The following is a 20,615-nucleotide window of genomic DNA, read 5'->3' as shown; positions in this document are numbered from 1 at the left end:
TTTTTAACTTATTGAGCAAAATTAATTTTAGAATTGAATTTTTTATTTAAAAAAAAAAATAGTTTTTTCATTTACCATCAACTTTCAAATTTATTTAATTTACCAAAATATGTATTAAATAATTAATCTAAAATTAGACGTGTATATATGATAGATTTAAAATAATCTTAATATGTTATCAATTATCACGAAAATTTATTATTATACAATCCTTCTTTTTAAAATTTTAATGTACTATTTTCAAGCTAATATTTTAAATTTATTTACTAATATAAAAAAAATCAGAATAAAAAGAAGTAAATAACAAATAAAAAAATAAATGAACATTTTTACTTACTAAATTTTATCTATCCTATAATTTATTTATTAGTTACAAACTAGAAAATATTATAAAGGTGAAAATATTTTTATGTATAACTATAATATATTTTTTAGATAGCCTTAAATATGTCTTAATGTCAATCTTTGTGGTTATAAATCCTCTTAACATAAAATTATTTAATAAACTAATGAATAGTCATTTATTTATTTAAGAATGCAAATATAAAATCAAAATAAATAAATTTAATTTAATTTTTGTTATAAATTTTATTTTATTAATTTATTCTTATTTTTTATCTATTAAATTATTTCATAAATCTAATGGTTTTCAAATTTAAAGATTTTTATTTAAAATCATGAATAGTATCTTAAAATATAAAAAATTAACAAATTAAAACTTACTTTAATTTAAATAATTAGCATTAATTAATTTTTTTTTTTGTAAAAACCACTAAAATAATATGCTATGAAATATTTAAAATTCAGTAAAAATACTTTCAAATTTAAATTTTAAAATCTAAAGTTTAAAAATTTATTTAATGTTTAATAACGAATGATATTTTTTAAAAATAAAAAATGAATATATAAATGAAAAATAATTTAATTAATTAGTCAAGTTGTTTTTATAAATACTAATTAATACAGATAATATGAAAACTCTTCAATAAAGTAAAATTATTTTTAAACTTATGTAAAAAAATTCTTTTACTAATCAATGGTGTTTAAATTAGAGAAAAATAGTAATACAAAAATTTGAATGAAAGATAAATAATTTTATTTAATAAAACAATATAGTCATTGTTATAAAAACAAACTAACTAAAACAGATAGTATCGAATATTTTCAATATTCTAAAAATATTTAAAACATAAAAATTTTTTAAATAGTAAAAAATTTTTTTATGTTTAATTAGGAAAAACAGAAAAAGTTTATAATACTAAATTAGAATGGAGACTAATAATTTTTATTAATTAATAAATACATTTATTTTGAAAAATACCACTTAAATAAAACATATAATTCTTCAAAAAAGTAAAAATATTTTCAAACTTACAAAAAATCTATATTATAAAGTTTTTTGATATTTAATTATCAATCATTTAACTTATTTCAAGATTATCATCATGAAAATATAAATTAAATGAAAAGAAAGCAAATTAAATTTTTTAAAATAATTACTTTATTAAAACAATAATTAGAAAGGATGGAGTAAAGTACTCTTATCTTATAAAGTATTAAGTAAAAGCTTAACAACGATGAAGATTTATCAAGGTATGTTCCAGTAAAATATCTTTATTATATTTATTATTGTAGTTTAAAAAAGAATAAGCTTAAGGATTATGTAAATAACTATGTCTGGCTGGATTTTACATAAAGTGAATAAACCCTATTCAGTAAAATTATTAAAGATTAATAATTTTTATAAGAAAATTTATAAAAATTACCAATTGTAACATTTAAGAGGGCTTTTCATATGAATGTGTCTTTTCCCCCTTAAATAGAATTATAATTGCTAGCTATTTAAAAAGGGGATAGGAAGGGGCCCAAATAAAATTGAGTTACTACTAAGCATAAATAATGTGTATTCTTTTAAGTAGATAATAAACATGAAATTATTTTTTTTATTTAATGTACTTAAATAATTAATCTAAATTTTCTTTATCTAGTTTATATTTTTAATAAATATTAAAAATTTAAAAATTAATTAACAAATTTAAGCTTTTATAAATATTAAAATATAATTTATTGACAAATAAGTCATTAAATTAGTAAAATTTATATTAACTTTTGGGCATGAAGTGCATCCACTAACACTTTAAGGAGTAGGGAAACCATAGAACCCATCCTACATTCGCAATATTTTAGAAATAACTTAGTTGGGCGTTAATGTCATTACAAAGACAAGAAGAACTAATTGAATCAGCAATAGAGGAACTACCAGTTGGGCATGCAGTACATGATCCACCACTGAAGAAACTGTAGAAGTTATCTTTGCAAAATCACTAAGATTCGATGGTTTTGTTTTTATCTTAGCAAGTGCAAGAGGTGACAAGAGTATCCGTGGTAGTAGAAGCAGGAGAATTAGCTCCATAAGGGCATTGTATGCAAGATTTATCAGGATTAAAATCAAAAGAAGTACCTTAATAGCCAGTTTTACAGTAGCAATAACCATCAGCACTTAGAGTAGAGTTAGCATCCATACTAGCATTTACTGTAACAAGTAAAGATAATCAAATAAGTATCAAAGAATTTGCTTTCATTTCTCTTTTTACAAGATTAGTTTTTATTTTTATAAAATCTTAATAATTGAAATTTTGATTTTTAAATTAATACAACTGAGCTGAGATAATTTGAAGATCATTCATTAATTCTTTTATCAATTTTCCATCTTATATTAATTATCTTGAATTTAAAATAAATGATAAATCGGGTAGGTAAATTTATTAATTAATTCATGAGAAAAACAAATATTTTTAAATTAGCTGATCTAAAACATCTACCGTCCAAACTGTTGATTAAGGTGGGTATTTTAAATAATTATTTGTAAAAAAATTCACCTTATTAAAAAATTAGTTTCCAACAGCTAAATATTGCTGACTAGTTTATGGATTTGGATGCCCTTCATGATCTCTTTCTCATATTTTAATTTTTTATAAAATTTGATTAAAGAGCTGGATAACTTGTAGCTTTTCATTTTTAGTTGAAAAACATTATTTATTTAAATTTATTTGTTTATTTACTTATTTATATGCTTATTATCTTACTGTTGTAATTTGAAAGTTGATTTTGAAAAAAATTAATATAAAAGAATTAACATTAGATTTCGTTGTATGATAAAACTAATTAACAAATTTTCTAATCATTAGACTTTTAAATTAGTATATATTGTCAAACAAGAATTGATTAAGTTATTTATAATTGATGTTTTCAAGATAGTTTTGTGAAAAATAAATTTCAAATAAGCATAACTATAGAGAAAAGCAATGAAACTATGGATAAAATGTATGTGGAAGATGTAAAAGCAGCTCCGCAAACATTAGTAACAGAACCAGCTGGAGCAGTTTATCCTAATGGGCATATAGTACATCCACTAGCACCAGAAGTAGTAGGGATACCATAAAAGTTAGGATTGCATTAGCAAACAGGAGGAATATCAAAGTTGAGGGAAGCGTTAGTGTCAGGGCAAGCGCAAGAATACTTAGTAGTTGAACCAGCGGCAGAGGTTGTTCCAGTTGGGCATGTAATACATCCACTAGCACCAGAAGTAGTAGGGGTACCATAGAAGTTAGCATTACACTAGCAAGAAGGAGGTGTAGCGGAGTTGAGGGAAGCGTTAACATCTGGGCAAGTGCATTAAGACTTATCAGTTTAACCATCAGCAGAGATTGTTCCAGCTGGGCATGCAGTACATCCACTAGCACCAAAAGTAGTAGGGGTACCATAGAAGTTAGCCTTACAAAAGCAAGCAGAGTTATCAGCTTTTAGGGTAGCATTAGTATCATTGCAAGAGCATGAAGTAACAGCAGTTGAACCAGCAGTAGAAGCTGTTCCAGTTGGACATGCTGTACATCCAGTAGCACCGCCAGCAGTAGGGTTAGGTGTACCGTAGAAGTTAGCCTTGCATACGCAATAAATATTATCAGCTTTTAGGGCAGCATTAGTGTCATTGCAAGAGCATGAAGTAATAGCAGTTGAACCAGCAGTAGAAGCTGTTCCAGTTGGGCATGCTGTACATCCAGTAGCACCACCAGCAGTTGGGTTAGGTGTACCGAAGAAGTTAGCCTTGCATTAGCAGGCAGTGTTACCATTATTGAGGGCAGAGTTAGCATCATTGCAAATGCAAGAGGTGACAAGAGTTCCGGTGGTAGTGGCAAGAACAGAATTAGTTCCAGTTGGGCATTTTTGGCAACTTCCACCAGAAACAGAATCAGTAGAAGTACCATAATAACCAGCATTACAGTAGCAAATAAAACCAGTATCAATAAAAGCCCCAGCAGTAGCATTAGCATCTGTACAAGTAGCGCTTACTTTTACAATTACAGCTAATAAAATAAGTATCAAAGAAGTGGCTTTCATTTTTTTTTTGCAAGATTAATTTATATTTATTAGTATTTATTATTTTTATTAAATCTTTATAATTGAAATTTGCTCTATTTTAAAATTAATAGATCTGAGCTGATTTAATTTGAGCACTATTCATTCATTCGTTTTTCAATTTTCCCTCTTTATATTAATTATCTTGAATTTAAAATAAATGTAAACCGGGTAGGTAAATTTATTAATTAATTCATGAGAAAAAATAAATATTTTTAAAATTAACTTATCTGAAACATCTACTTAAATTTATCAAATTTTGAATAATCTAGGTTTCTAAAAGAAAAAAAAACATATTTAAAAATATGAAATATAATAAATTTAAAAAAAGTTTAAAATAAAATAAATTAAAAAAATAAATAAACTTGATTTAATTTTATTTAAATAATTCATATTAAAAAAAGTAGAAATAAATATGATTTTAATTATTTCAAATTAAATTTTGTAAATTCATTCAAAAATATAATCTTTGAAAAACTTGTTAATAAAAATAAATAGAAACAGGATAGATAGGTAAAAAAATTTTTTCTTTAATAAAGTTATTATTGTTATTTATAATTGTTTATTTTAGAAAAATTTTCAATTATTATTGGTCTTTCTCTTAATTAGAATTTTTTTGCGCTTACTATTAGAAAATCCTTTTTAGTTTTCTGCTAATTGTTGAATTTTTCATTTTGAAAAAGCTATCTTTCTAATGCAGTATTGATTGCTAAGCCCATTTTTAGTTCTTAAAATTTGCTTCTATTGCAATTACCTCCCTTAAATTCCTTTAGACTATTTTCCATAGAGAATTTATTCTTAATAAATTTATCTATTTTTAATAAGCAAGTTTGTAAATAGAATTAGGAATTAATTTGGATAGAAAAATTTAGAATCTTTAAAGGATATTTTGATCATTTATACTTTAAGGAACAGGTCTTTATACTATTATTAAGAGCAAGATTCCTATGAAACTTATATTGATAATTATTAAAATGCTTTACTATAGTAGATTAAATGAGGTATTATATGTAACTAATATCATTTATATTATGAATATACTCATTAAAACAATTTTGCAAGATAGTTAATCAATATCATTTAATTACTATCTTTAATAAGGACTTACTTTGATCAAAATTCTAAGGTAAATTAACATCAAAAATTATAAAAGCATAGCTTTTAGTATCGGTGAAGTCCTAATTAAATTTAGAAATATAACTAGAGATGCTCTTATTTGATTTCTAACTATATCCCAATAAAAAGACTTTTCTTTATATTCCTATTAACGAATAAATTTTATTATAAAAATTTTTAATTTTTATTAAAAAACTATTTACTTAGTACAAAAGACCATATTTATTCAGATAAAACAAGCTTTGTAATTTTTATCTTTTACTTTACAAATAAATAGAAAATGATGTTGGGATTATTATGAACCATATTAAAAGTAATGGTCCTACTAAATATAGTAATATTTTAGTGTGTTATTCAGTATAGCATTCATACTGCATTTCAGAAATAATATATAGATTTCCTGCTATTTCTCTACAAGATGAAGACTATATCAATACTTAATTATTGAAGAACTAAAGAATAAGTATATTAGTATGAAAGAAGAAATCTAAAATGAGCGGTCATCTATCTTAAAGATATTTGTGAGGAGCTTTACTAGTTGGATCAGCAAATATATAACAATTATTTAGAAATTGATAAATAATACTCTAATAGCATACAATGGAATTTAGAAATCATTATTTTTAAATATGCAATCTAAATTATATACTGTATGCTATACAGGGTCACCACCTCCAATTTCAACAACAGAGAGAAATTATTAAGTCTAAATACCTAAGTTATTTATTAATGCTATAAACTATAAATAGTTAATTAGAATTTTGATGTAAGAGGAAGAACTACTAATACTTTGATTATGTAGTAAAATTAATTTAAGCTTTCTCAAATAAAACTAGCTCATATTCTTTTATATTAACGTCAACTATCTTTAAATTTAGAATATTAAATATCCGCAAAATATAATTAATAATAAAAATAGAAAAAGAATAGAGTAAATTGTATTTTGCTTAATGCATTCTTAGCACTAAATTCCACTATTAATTCTTCCATATTTTGAACCCCAAATAACTCCTTAAGAATCACAAGATTCACAAATAGCTCCTACATGCCCCAGTGAGCACCCAAATTTATTTGAAGGATCTTCAGGGATACAATTTTCTGGATTAATACATTAATATATTTAGTCTGAATTTTAGTCCTTATTCCAGTATCCATTTTATAATTGTATGATATTTGAATGGCAATTTTTAGAACCAATAGGACATTTTAGATATTATAAATTTTCAATTGAGCTTGGATCTTGTAAGCAATAATTTCCTTTTTTAAAAAAGTTGGTCAGTTTAATTATTTAAAAAATAAATACTAATATCTGATAAAAATAGAGAGAGAGAGAGATTTTACAAAAAAAGCTAAAATGAAAAAAAAATTATTTTATTGAAGGAAAAATATTAAGAAAAAAAGAACTTTTAGTTATAAATTAATTTTCTGATTAAAAAAATTTTTTATGATTTAATGGAAGGGATAAGGAGTAAGGGTACTAATTTAAATTATAATTGAAATATAATATTTTTCATTTAAAATTAATAGAAAAATAACATGTAAACTAATAATTTAATTCTAAAACTAAAAAGATTTAGGGCACACCTCACAGTGCTAACTATTTGAAAATAAGAGATCAGAAAAGCAAAATTTTTAAATTGTATAACTTCCTGCTTAATAAAATAAATAATACTAAGATCACCTTGGTATCTAGAGAATTTTTAAATATTAATATCAATTCAAAGAAAGTAGAAGTAATATTTTAAAGAATTTAATAAATTTACTTATTTGAGCTAGTCAACTTAATTATCTTCATTTAAATCAATCTAAGGATCGTCAGCATCTCTGACAGGTTCGTTCACCTTAATTTTACTCTAAGTTATTGTTAGACATCTCAGAAAATATGTGTTTAGCAAATTGTAATTTTTTAATTTATTTTACTTTAGTTTTTTTTCTTAAATTTAAAAAATATTATAAAAGTTAAAACCAATTTGTAATAATTTTAAATACATACTTTTCTTGTATGATCTATATTAATGAAACTACAGATAAAATGTATGTGGAAGATACTAAAGCAACTTTGCAAATATTAATAACAGAACCAGCTGGTGCAGTTTATCCTAATGGGCATATAGTACATCCACTAGCACCAGAAGTAGTAGGGATACCATAGAAGTTAGGATTACATTAGCAAACAGGAGGAATAGCAAAGTTGAGGGAAGCGTTAGTATCTGGGCAAGTGCAAGAATACTTAGTAGTTGAGCCAGCTGCAGAGATTGTTCCAGTTGGGCATGCAATACATCCACTAGCATCAGAAGTAGTAGGGGTACCATAGAAGTTAGCATTACATTAGCAAGCAGGAGGAGTAGCGGAGTTGAGGGAAGCATTAACATCTGGGCAAGTACAATAAGACTTATCAGTTGAACCAGCGACAGAGATTGTTCCAGATGGGCATGCAGTACATCTACTAGCACCAAAAGTAGTAGGGGTGCCATAGAAGTTAGCCTTACATAAGCATGCAGAGTTATCAGCTTTTAAAGCAGCATTAATGTCATTGCAAGCGCATGAAGTAACAGCAGTTGAACCAGTAACAGAAGCTGTTCCAGTTGGGCATGCAGTACATCCAGTAGCACCACCAGCAGTTGGGTTAGGTGTACCGTAGAAGTTAGCTTTGCATACGCAACCACTATTATCAGATTTTAGTGTAGAATTAGTATCGTTACAAGTACAAGAAGTGATAAGAGTTCCTGATGTAGTGGAAGCAGGAGAATTAGTTCCAGTTGGGCATTATTGGCAATATCCAACCCCAGCAACATCAGCAGAAGTACCATAATAACAAGCATTACAGTAACAAGTACCTCCGGCACCAGCAGTAGCGTTAGCATCAGTACAAGCGTTTACTGTAGCAATTACAGCTAATTAAATAAAAATCAAAGAAGTTGCTTTCATTTTTTTTTTGTAAGATTAATTTATATTTATTTGTATTTTTTTTATTATTAAATATTTATAATTGAAATTTAGCTCTATTTAAAAATTAATAGATCTGAGCTGAGATAATTTGAAGATTATTCATTCACTTGCTTTTCAATTTTCCCTCTTTATGTTAATTATCCTGAATTTAAAATAAATGTAAACCGGGTAGGTAAATTTATTAATTAATTCTAAAATTAATTTATCTGAAACATCTACCTAAATTTATCAAATTTTGTATAATGTAGGTTTCTAAACAAAAAAAAACATATTTAAAAATATAAAAATGACTTTTAAATTCATTTATTTTATTAAAATTTTATGACTTAAATTTAGTGATTACCTTAAGTAATTAAAATATTTTTAATTGTAAAAATAAAATCTTTAAAATTAAAAAAATAGTAATATAAAATAAATTAAAAAAATAAATAAACTTGATTTAATTTTAAATAATTCATGTTAAAAGTAGTAGAACTAAATATATTTCAAATTAAATTTTGTAAATACATTCAAAAATAAAATTTTAGAAAAACTTGTTAATAAAAAAAATAGAAACAGGATAAGTAAAAAACTTTTTTCTATTATAAATTTATTGTTGTTATTTATAATTGATTATTTTAGAAAAATTTTCTATTCATTATTGGTCTTTCTCTAAATTAGAATTTTCTTGCGCTTACTATTAGAAAATACTTTTTTGCAGTTTGCTAATTGTTGAATTTCTAATTTTAAATAAACTATCTTTCTAATGCAGTTTTTATTGCTAAGCCCATTTTTAGTTCTTAAAATTTGCTTCTATTGCAATCACCTCTCTTAAATTCCTTTTGACTGTTTTCCATAGAGAATTTATTCTTAATAAATTTATCTATTTTTAATATGCAAGTTTGTAAATAGAATTAGGAATTAATTTGGATAGAAAAATTTAGAATTTTTAAAGCATATTTTGGTCAATTATACTGTAAGGAACAGGCCTTTATACTATTATTAAGAGCAATATTCCTATGAAACTTACATTGATAATTATTAAAATGCTTTATTATAGTAGTATAAATGAAGTATTATCTGTAACTAATATCATTTATATTATGAAAATACTCATTATAACTAATTTGCAAGATAGTTAATCAATATTATTTAATTACTATCTTTAATAAGGACTTACTATGATCAAAATTCTATGGTAAATTTACATCAAAAATTATAAAAGCATAGCTTTTAGTATCGGTGAAGTCCTAATTAAATTTAGAAATATAACTAGAGATGTTCTTATTTGATTTCTAGCTAAATCCCAATAATAAGACTTTTCTTTATATTCCTATTTATTTATGAATAAATTTTATTTAAAAAAAGCTTTAATTTTATTAAAAAACTATTTACTTAGTACAAAAGACCGTATTTATTCAGATAAAACAAGCTTTGTAATTTTTATCTTTTACTGTACAAATAAATAGAAAATGATGTTGGGATTATTATGAACCATATTAAAAGTAATGGTCCTATTAAATATAGTAGGATTTAAGTGTGTTATTAAGTATAGCATTCATACTGCATTTCAGAAATAATATATAGATTTCCTGCTATTTCTCTACAAGATGAAGACTATATCAATACTTTAATTATTGAAGAACTAAAGAATAAGTATATTAGTATGAAAGAAGAAATCTAAAATGAGCGGTCATCTATCTTAAAGATGTTTGTGAGGAGCTTTACTAGTTGGATCAGCAAATATATAACAATTATTTAAAAATTGATAAATAATACTCTAATAGCATACAATGGAATTTAGAAATCATTATTATTAAATATACAATCTAAATTATAAACTGTATGCTATACTGGATCACCACCTCCAATTTCAACAACAGAGAGAAATTATTAAGTCTAAATACCAAAGTTATTTATTAACGCAATAAACTATAAATAGTTAATAAGAATTTTAATGTAGGAAGAAGAACTACTAATGTTTTGATTATTTAGTAAAATTAATTTAAGCTTTCTCAAATAAAACCAACTCATTTTAATTTATATTAATATCAACTATCTTTAAATTTAAAATATTAAATATCCGCAAAATATAATTAATAATAAAATTAGAAATAAAATAGAGTCAATTGTATTTTGCTTAACGCATTCTTAGCACTAAATTCCACCATTACTTTTTCCATATTTTGAACCCCAAATAACTCCTTAAGAATCACAAGATTCACAAATAGCTCCTACATGCCCCAGTGAGCATCCAAATTTATTTGAAGGATCTTCAGGGATACAATTTTCTGGATTAATACATTAATATACTTAGTCTGAATTTTCGTCCTTACTCCAGTATCCATTTTATAACTGTATGACATTTGAATGGCAATTTTTAGAACCTATAGGACATTTGAGACATTATAAATTTTCAAACTAACTTGGATCTTGTAAGCAATAATTTCCTTTTTAAAAAAAGTTGGTCAGTTTAATTATTTAAAATATAATTGTGAATATTTGATTAAAATAGAGTGAGAGTCTTTACAAAAAAGTTTAAATGAAAAAAAATATTTTTTTAAATTAATAACAAACCCCACCCACCTACCTACCTACCTACCTACCTACATATCCTCCTTGTTTTCCATCCCAAATATTATTAAGAAAATAAAAATTGTAAATTTTATTAAAAAATGTATGATATTTACCTTATTAGCAAGTATAACATATTTTATATTTCTAAAAAGTTTGTTAAATTTCTCCTTACTAACACTTCCTAAAGTTAACACTAATAGGAATACTTAGCTCTTGATAGTCGAATTTAAAAGTTGTGGTATTTAAAATAAAGATAGGGCTAATTGTTTTAACTATAATAGAAGAGTTAGCGTTAGGTTAATAAGAATAGGACACATTAAAAAGGAAACCAAATTAATCAAAATTGTAATTCTATCTGAGATTACCATCAAGCCCAACTTCTTAACTCTAGAATTCAAGTAAATAGCTACCAAATTCAATCAGAATCTCTTAATTTATCTAAGTTGTATTTTTAAAAAAACTTACTTCCCTCATTTCTTCATCAATTAATCTCATTAATATTGGTGAAGATGTGCTACCACTTTATAGGTTTTCTAATTTAAAATTTTAGGTATTTGAGTCATTTTTTATTTAATTTTTAACATCCAAATAAATAGGATAGGAACCTATATTTTTTCCATATAATTATGCAAAATTTTTAATAAAAGAGTTTAAATTTAAGGTAAGTATCCTTCTACTGACATTTGTTTTTTATAAAACATAAGGCTATATGCCTTAATATCTAAATGCACCTCCTATCAGAGCAGAGTTTTATTAGAAAGTATTTTATGTCATGTCTTAAATATCACAATTGTTCAACAATAATGCTCCACCAGAGCCTTATGGACAAGAATTTTTAAAGAAAGTATTGCCCTCAAACTAAGAAAATATGCTACTAAAGCAGTAAATAGCTCCCCCATTTCCTGTTTTTGATTGGTTTTACTTAAAAGTGTTATCTGATAAGATTATTTCTGTTATTAAGTTTAAATATATAGCTCCTCCATCAAGGTAAGATTTATTTGAGATAAAAGTGTTATTTTTCATTATTAACCTAGAAATTTAATACAAATAAAAAACACTTGCTATGCTATTTGTTTCTATATTATTTGAATCAACATTCTAGATAACTACTGAAGTGGTTTAGAAAATATAAATAAAACTATTTTACTTAAGTTCAGCACTTTAAATTTAAATTGTATCTAAAAGAACATTTTAGCTTACTTAAATTTCAATAAAGTTAGAATTGGAATTAATGCTAGAGATAGATGAAAAATTAGAATTTGATATAGTTAATTATTAAGCATTAAGTAACATTAGTTGATTTGTTTTTGAAAGAGAATGATAATAGTTGGAGTAGGTTGATATTTAATTTTAAATAATAATTCCGTTTTTATTATTTAAGTCCTGTAAATTAATAAATCCTATCATATCTGAATTTATTATCTGGATATTTGAGAAATTAGAATTAATTATTCCCTCGCATTCTAAAATAAAAAGTTATTAGCTACTAATTGAGCTATTATAATTGTTTTCTAATTTAAAGTTTTCGAATTAAAAATCATTAAATAGTAAAGTTTCATTTATATTAGATAATTTTAGTAAAGAAATGGATGAGAGTGAGGTAAGTTTAAGTGTAGTAAATTTGATTTTTTGGAAATCTATTTACGGAATTGCTTCAAATTAGAAAATAATTCCTTGTAGAGCTACATTTTAATTTGTTATTATTTTATTTTAATTTGATATCATGTTGCTAAAGCTAATTGAAGTAACATTAGTTATTTTGAATAGTTAAACATTCTAAAATATATTCTGTAAAAGATTAGTATTATTTATTGTGAGTAATTTGATATATGAAATATTTATCATAGAGCTTTGCTAAAAGTTTGAATTTAAACTATTAAGTATGATGTTGAAGTTATTAATGGTTAATTTGTTTATCTTAACAAATGTAAGTAGATTAATGATATTATTAAATTAACAATTGATAAAAGTTATGTTCTGTATTATAATTATATCAATATTTTAGAAAAGAATAATCTACGTTTTAATTTGTTGAATTTATTCTCCATTAATCACTAAATTTTAGATAAAAAGATGATTGATACCTTCAAATGTTAGTTGATTATTTCCAAAGTCTGATAATTCTATGTAATTTAAAAATAGTCTTTCTAATTTTTAAAATGTTTGATTTCCAAACTTGAATTGAGTATTATTTAAGTTTTTAAATGAAATTTTTAAATTTTAGAGTTGGAGGTCTACAATATTTTAATCTGTGCTGTTTTGAGTTTTTAGATAAATACTATTATTGTTTATTGCTTAAATATTCAGCGAGTATTAGGTTGTCACAGAGCTAGAGCTAACAAAAGGATACTTTAGATCAGTTTATTCGCCATTATTTATGTACATATTATAAATAATGCTCTAAATTAAGAGTTATTTTAGTGATAATAAATTCAAATAATCACTTTATTGATTTTTTGTTATTATATCATTTTATTCTGTTTGTATTTATAATTAGGCAGAACAAATATTATTTGAAATAGAGCCAATATTTAGCTAAGCAGTGTATTTGATAGTATTTTCTATAGTTATAATCATCATATCAATGATTAAATACTAAGAATTCTGTGATTATACTTATGATTATAAAACCTTATAATTTTATACTTATAAGAAATCAATTTGCTTAGGCTAAGTGAAGGGGTTAGCATTAAAGAAACTAATTGAATTGTCAAAATATAAAACGAATATATTGTTAAATCCAGTGTACTCAATATCTATTAGTGATTAAGTGCTGTTAAAATTTCTAATTACTTAAAAAAATTTGAGGTCTTTTCTTAAATATATACTTACAGAGTTAAATGAAAGCATGAATATGAAAGAGCCTTCAATTTTTAATTTTATACCTGATGATGGTAAATTCTACTTAATAGTGTTCATGTTTACATCATATACTTTTAATCCTTCAATTCTATCTACATAGTAAATCCTTTAATAAAGAGGATCAAAGCAGATTTAAGATTGCATGTCTTAGTGATCTAATTGAGAGATTTATAAAATATTTCCTGTCTAAATATCTATTATTTGTATACATTGATTGGTCAATATTATGATATTCTAAGTATTGTCTATTCTAACAATTTTTTTTACAATATCATTTTATTATATTTTAAATTAAAATTAATCTAGTTTTATTTAAGTAGAAAGAGATGAGGAGTTTTAAAACATTATCTTATTCCATTAGCTTGTATTTTTGGTTGAGGAGTATATTAAAAACGAATCATCAATCATAAAAAATTGGCCTACTCCTGTTGAGATATAGGTTAGAATCAAGAGCTATGGATTAGTTTGATTCTTTTAAAGATAATATAAAGACTATTTTTGAGTAAGAAAAAGAACTTGGAAATCTGAATCACTGATGAAAGTTATTATTTAAGAATCAAGCAATTAAGAAAATATCGGTCTTATTCTGGTTGAAGTTACTTTATAGATTAAGAGCTAATTAAATATTATTACATAAATTTAGGAGTTATTTTTATTGTAAAAATTGAAGTAAAAGTATGAAGGATTTAGTTGATTAAAGTATTTAACATCCTTTACTTCACCATTAACTATATTTTTAAGAGTTGATTGAGAGTTTTCAAATAAAATATATTGGTTTTCATCTATCTTTAATATATTTGGAGTTAAATTTTAAGGCAACAATGAATTAAAATTAAACTCTAGGATAGAGTAATCAAAAACTTTTAAATTCAAATAGTCTGTAACAAATATATAATTTTTATTAAAGCTAATATAAATATCAAAAATTGGAAGCTAAAATTAGTATTTGCAAATAAAAATGTTAGTATCATAATCAAAGATATAAAATATGTTATTTGAGCTTGCAAAAAGCTTTCTCTTATAATGATCCCAAACCAACATTTTCTAGTAAGCATTTGAGTCATTCTATTACTTATCTAACTATTTTAATATTTTATAATGTAAAAAATTAAAAAAAAAAGTTTACTAAATGAATAGATTAAGTAAAAAATTAATTAAATATATTTTTACAAAAATTAATCTAAATATAATTACTTAAAATATTTTAACAACTTAGTTGGTATCGTAAGAAATAATCTCAATTTAATTTTAATTATCAATGAATATAATCAAATCAAGATTTTCATCAACAACTACTTGACTTTGTTAATTAAATTAGTACTATAATTAGATTGTTTTCAGGCTCTCATAAGTATTTATGTTATAGATTACTATAGAATTACTGTATGAAGAAAATAGTATCACTTGTATTTGATCAGAGAAAAAATAAAACTTTTAGTTTGTTAAAAAATAAATAATAAAAAATTTTAAGATAATTGAAATTTATTTATACCTGATACAAATTTTCAAAAGTTTAAGTACTAAATGGTGGGAACGATGTATCCAATAATTTAAGTGTATCTAAATTAAATATCTTAAATCTTTATGTTTATTTATCTCCAATAATGATAGTGCTACATAAATCGTTATAATATATAGAATAAGGTAAAAAGTCTCTTGAATATTTTACAAACTTATAAATTTATTCTTTTAAAGAGTACACTCTTAAACTATATTAACTATAAAAGATGATCAACTATTTTTGTCTTTAAATAATAGTTCCATAAAAATTACCAATGCTAAATGGATAATTATTAGATATGCAATTTTTAGAAATATCCTTTTTAAGAAAAAATATTTTCAAATGACTATTTTTAAATTTATTAATTTAATTACGTTTAAATCGATTATGCAATCTTATAAGTTTTCTATAAAGGCCATATATCCTAATTCTACATCATAAGCAAGATTCAATTATGGTAATTAAGATACGTAATGAAAAAGCTTTTAAATTATTATTTTATGTCAAATAAGTAAATAATGAAAGAAATGATATTTTAAATAGATTTTTACAATTTTAAAGTTAGATGAGCTAACGAAAGCAATATGATATCCAATAATTATTACCATATAGTTTTAATTGAGAAAATAAAATCCTTTTTTATCATACTATAGATAGTATTTGTAATTTTCAACTACTAGCTAATGTGGTTGTAGTAAATCAATAACAATATCTGTAACCCACTTTTGCTATTTTATCACTCTTATCAAATTTGTATATATATTAAGCTATATGTCTAACTCATATAAATTAACAATATGTAAGAAAAATAAATTATTTAAATAATCTGCACTTTAATATTAATAGCAAAATATTTATTTAACATCAACTATTTATTGTACCTAATGATTATTAAGAGTTATTGGGATTTAAATATCGTTAAATTTAAATGGATAATATCTAGTATTTGATGCTACCTATTTATTAAAAAATTTTAATTTTAAAAAAAGTAGATTTAAATATTAATTAATTAATAACTTACCAACTATAATTAAAGATTTGGATCATCTAAACTAATTGTGAGATAGATGTTGGTATTTATGAATATTATCTAATTTTATTTATGTAAAAAGGCATAAATATTTTATCCATAATATTAGTTTTGGTATAGTATAAGCGTGTTTGTATCTCCGTCATAGTAAGATAAAGTGTAAGTATTACTACAAATGAATACTTTGTTGTCATATCTAATATACTATGGAAGGTATGCACCAATAGTTATTACCTAATTTTAAAAAAATATATAATTTTTTTTTTTTAAATTGAAATGATACTTAGAGTATTTTATTATCTGCAGTAGATACAATTTAAACTGTATTATAAGGACTTAAGCTAAATATCTAATAGCTTAAATTTGGAGATAAATAATAAGATAAAACGCTATTATATTCACTAAATATATTGATCTAATAATTGTTTAGAAGACTCATGCTCATTATCCCATTAAAAAAATCTGAATAATAAATAGTATCTTAGTTTAAATTAAAAAAACCTAACTAATCTGCACAAACATTATAAAATTCTTAAGATACATAAACTGGATTTTACTTTTTTTAAAAAAAGGTTACCTAATTAATTAGATTAAAATAAATTTACATCTTTGTAAATATTATAGATCACTATTTAACTGAGGTAAACATCCAAAACTAGGAAACAAATCACATCACCTGTTTTCAATGAAAATTAAACATCGTTTACTATTTATCTTATTGAGAATTTGTAGTCGTATTAGTTATTTATTTAGCTGTAATGAAAAACATGAAGCTGTCTTAATTCTGCATAAAGTTCACTAATTTCTTAATTATTAATATAAACTATCAAGGTTTTTGTACTTTGGATATAGAATGGTTGTCTAAAAAAATTTATTTAACTTGGTTAGATGTCTACATTACTAAATTAGTTTTCTAAAAGTATTTCAAAAGTATATAAATTCAATTCTCTTATAGTTAAAATCCCATTTCTTATTCCAGTAAGTATTAGCTTTTCTTCTTCTTCTACAACTAAGAAACAGTAAAAATTATAACTTTTAATGGCGATTTAATCTTGATAATATAAATCATCCCAAAAATAGAATTATTTAGCAATCTATCTTGACTCTAAATCATATTAATTAGCAATGCCATTTCCATTTAATTCTAAAATCTAATTATTTGTAGCAGTATTAAACAAATTATTTATTATCGAATTTGATAATCTTTAAGTATATTAATTGGCATGCTATTCAGATGAGAAATATATTTAACTAGAATTTACAGAGGTTAATTGGCTTTAAGTGAGCTCTTAAATTTACAAATCTTATTTTATTACAGTTAACAAATAAACTTTATCATTATATTTCAAAACATCAAAGGAAGTTAGTGAGCAAACTAAAGGTTAAGACAATTGTAAAGTAAAAGAAAGAGCAAAATTAGTTGACGTAAAGTTGAAAATGTAAAGTAGATCTTGTTTTTAAGAGAAATAGAAATCTTTTGTATTCCAAAAGCAGTCAGAATTAAAGAGACTAGCTGGTAATGTGTTCGTTATTTCAGTGACTTACTTATTTGAGCTAATTTAGAATACTTAAGTAGCTGTTAAATTTTGACCACCAATTAGAATCAAAGTCTATATTTTGAAAAAATAAAATTATGTAATATTTAAAAAACAATATTTTTACTTAGTTAGATCTCAACATTGAAAAGATGGCAGTTTATGAAGTAATTGATTTGATTAATGAAGGAGCATAACCAAATATTACTGAATAAAAATCTATTTTATTATTTTAGTAGAACGCCCACATATCTTGAGTATTTAAATTTATCATTTAAAGAGTGCTCTTAGACGAATACTATAAAAGTATATTTTTATTAAATGATTAATCATAATAGTAAATTGTATTTTTGGAGTTGATAGCAAGAATATATTGATCATTTTTTTGCTGATAATTTTAAACGCTAAGTATTTAATTTAGATTATCTGACGAGTTATCAACAACCAAAAATTACTAAGATTGGAAGTTGTATTAGACTATTTATCCTGTTTAAGTCAAAAAAGTTATTTTCATTCCATCTAAATAATACGCATTTGCTATTTATTAATTAAATGTAACATTTTATGATAAGAGTAGACCAGATGAGATATAGAAAGTAAAAACTTAGGTATTAGTATTCATGCAAGATAATATATTGTTTTGTGTTGATTCTTCTACTAGCTTAACACATTTTGTGATCTGTTATGAATTATTGAAACTTAAAATGTAAGTAAATATAAATAAAATTATTATTACAAATGCTAATTATGGAATTTTATAATAAGCTTGAGGTATGAGCTAAGGAATTGACTTGACAATAAATTTGCCATATTCATCAATCTAAAGCAGAGTGCTATTATCTTTTTTTTTAAATTTTAACTTTAAAATAAAAAAATTAAAATATTCTATAAAATACAGATATATAACAATTGATTATAAAATACTTATAATTTTAATTATTTATTTTCATAATGTTTTAATTCGCAATTGATTATTTCAAAGCAATCAAGATAAAATTCAAAATTTAAAAAGAATTATAATATCTATTTTGTTGAAGCTTATTTAATTTATTTATAATCGCTCAAAATATTATTTTTAGGTAGAACTTAATTGAAATCATTCACAATTTTTTGCAAAATTTAATAATTTCAACTCGCACACAAGTAGTAAAATATTGAAAAAGCAAAATTTAGTTTAAAATAAAATGAACTTTAAAAAATTATTTTAAAAATAAAATTGTAAATTCATAATTAATTTAGAAATTAGAACTTTTATTTAATTCAAAAAAGGAATTCAGATAATATTTAAAATTTTATTAAAAGTTTTTTTTTATGAAGCTTCAATATTTTTAAAAACTGAGGTAGGTAAATTCTTTAAAAATATAACTTAAAAACTTATTAATCCCTTCATAAAAACATTTTTTTCAAAACTTAAAAATTTACCTTAATTAAAAATAAATAATTTTTATAGTATTTTATAAAATCACTTATTTGAAAGTTAAATTGATAAAAAAAAATTAAAAAATAGAGTTAAATTATATAATACGAATTCGAAACATCGATGCTATAAATTTAGAAAAAAAATGCAAAATGCTTAATCTTATCATTTAAAAAATTGAAAAAAGAAAATATAAAGCAAAAGGCTTAATTCTTTCATTTAAATTTATTATGTTTTTAAAAATAAGGTATCATATAGATATTTAGATTTCAATCAATTAATTAGCTTTAAAAGAAAATATAGAGGTGTTTAGTAGATTTACAAACAAATTTTTTCTACATTCTTTTATGATATATATTATGTTGGTTTATATTCATTTAAGTTAATATTGAAGGGTAAAAAAAGAAAAAACATACATTATTGGCTTAAAATTTAAATGTTTACCTCCACTGATAGAAGTGCTAAAGAATTATATTTTACCAACCATTTAAGATGCAGGAATATAAGATAACTAAGGGCAGATTTATAGATAAATGCATGTATTAGAAGATGGATCTAAGGAATAACTATTAGATTAAATGCTGCATTCATATACACACTCTCCATCAAACAAATATTATCCATCTTAGCAATTCGAAATGCATCCTTACTAGAGTATAAAAAATGTAATGATTTTAAGAAAATTAAATGATTAAATTACTTTATCTTATGGATTAACAGAGTATCCAGATTAGCATTAATAGCATTCAGTAGGTGAGCAGCTTAAGCAAAATTAAGAAGCGCAGGAAACACATTCCATTTTTTAGTTTTCATATGTTCCACTTGGGCAAGATTAGACACACTTATAACTATTCTGATCAAAATAAAATGGGTATTTACATCCAAGGCACTCAAAATTTTTATCGTTAGAGCAATCTTAGCATGCTTAGTAACATTTACTAACATCAACTTACTGGCCAAAAGAAAGGAAAATTCTATTTAGTATTAAATGGGTAATTAACAAATCTTTCAACTTCATCAGCTTTTAAATTTTTTTTATATATCTGTTTGAAATTTATTTTTAGTTTATTAGAAATATTATTTATAAAAAAAAGTTCTACTATAAAGACATCATTTTAAATAGAATGAGAAATCAACAGCGTTTCAAATTATAATGTTGAGATTATTATTTTACTGATTGTTTTTAAAAAAATCTAGATATTATAATCTTTATGTAAAGAATATGTTTTTAAA

General features: G+C 23.2%; 5 protein-coding genes across 5 annotated transcripts; 2 read left to right on the top strand and 3 right to left on the bottom strand. All coding sequences in view use genetic code 6, as the record gives it.

The window, feature by feature from the left end:
* Window positions 1-1,525: 1,525 nt before the first annotated feature.
* Window positions 1,526-1,879, top strand: TTHERM_000595519 (hypothetical protein; the record flags this gene model as incomplete). Its single annotated transcript, XM_012796431.1, has 3 exons — window positions 1,526-1,593; window positions 1,646-1,715; window positions 1,784-1,879. 3 exons carry the CDS (start codon window positions 1,526-1,528, stop codon window positions 1,877-1,879), a joined length of 234 nt encoding a protein of 77 aa, XP_012651885.1.
* Window positions 1,880-2,115: 236 nt separating this feature from the next.
* On the top strand, window positions 2,116-2,640 carry TTHERM_000595518 (hypothetical protein; the record flags this gene model as incomplete). The annotated part of the gene is made up of 1 exon (XM_012796430.1): window positions 2,116-2,640. The coding sequence occupies one exon, from the start codon at window positions 2,116-2,118 to the stop codon at window positions 2,638-2,640; it is 525 nt and encodes a 174-aa protein (XP_012651884.1).
* Window positions 2,641-3,276: 636 nt separating this feature from the next.
* Window positions 3,277-4,398, bottom strand: TTHERM_00595500 (immobilization antigen; the record flags this gene model as incomplete). Its single annotated transcript, XM_001011711.1, has 1 exon — window positions 3,277-4,398. The coding sequence occupies one exon, from the start codon at window positions 4,396-4,398 to the stop codon at window positions 3,277-3,279; it is 1,122 nt and encodes a 373-aa protein (XP_001011711.1).
* Window positions 4,399-7,250: 2,852 nt separating this feature from the next.
* TTHERM_00595490 (immobilization antigen) lies at window positions 7,251-8,460 on the bottom strand (the record flags this gene model as incomplete). Its single annotated transcript, XM_001011710.2, has 3 exons — window positions 7,251-7,373; window positions 7,453-7,465; window positions 7,526-8,460. The coding sequence occupies 3 exons, from the start codon at window positions 8,458-8,460 to the stop codon at window positions 7,251-7,253; spliced, it is 1,071 nt and encodes a 356-aa protein (XP_001011710.2).
* A 655-nt stretch (window positions 8,461-9,115) lies between these two features.
* Window positions 9,116-20,400, bottom strand: TTHERM_000595489 (transmembrane protein, putative; the record flags this gene model as incomplete). Its single annotated transcript, XM_012796429.1, has 14 exons — window positions 9,116-9,793; window positions 9,856-10,910; window positions 11,151-14,979; window positions 15,094-15,330; window positions 15,392-15,718; window positions 15,775-15,882; window positions 15,952-16,356; window positions 16,422-16,664; window positions 16,714-16,845; window positions 17,036-18,040; window positions 18,093-18,644; window positions 18,702-18,805; window positions 19,827-20,031; window positions 20,083-20,400. 14 exons carry the CDS (start codon window positions 20,398-20,400, stop codon window positions 9,116-9,118), a joined length of 9,198 nt encoding a protein of 3,065 aa, XP_012651883.1.
* Between the last annotated feature and the right edge of the window lie 215 nt (window positions 20,401-20,615).

Source organism: Tetrahymena thermophila, assembly GCF_000189635.1.
Source record: "Tetrahymena thermophila SB210 genomic scaffold scf_8254731, whole genome shotgun sequence".
In the NCBI taxonomy this organism is placed as follows: Eukaryota; Ciliophora; class Oligohymenophorea; order Hymenostomatida; family Tetrahymenidae; genus Tetrahymena; species Tetrahymena thermophila.
This window is presented reverse-complemented; position numbering and strand designations above follow the sequence as displayed.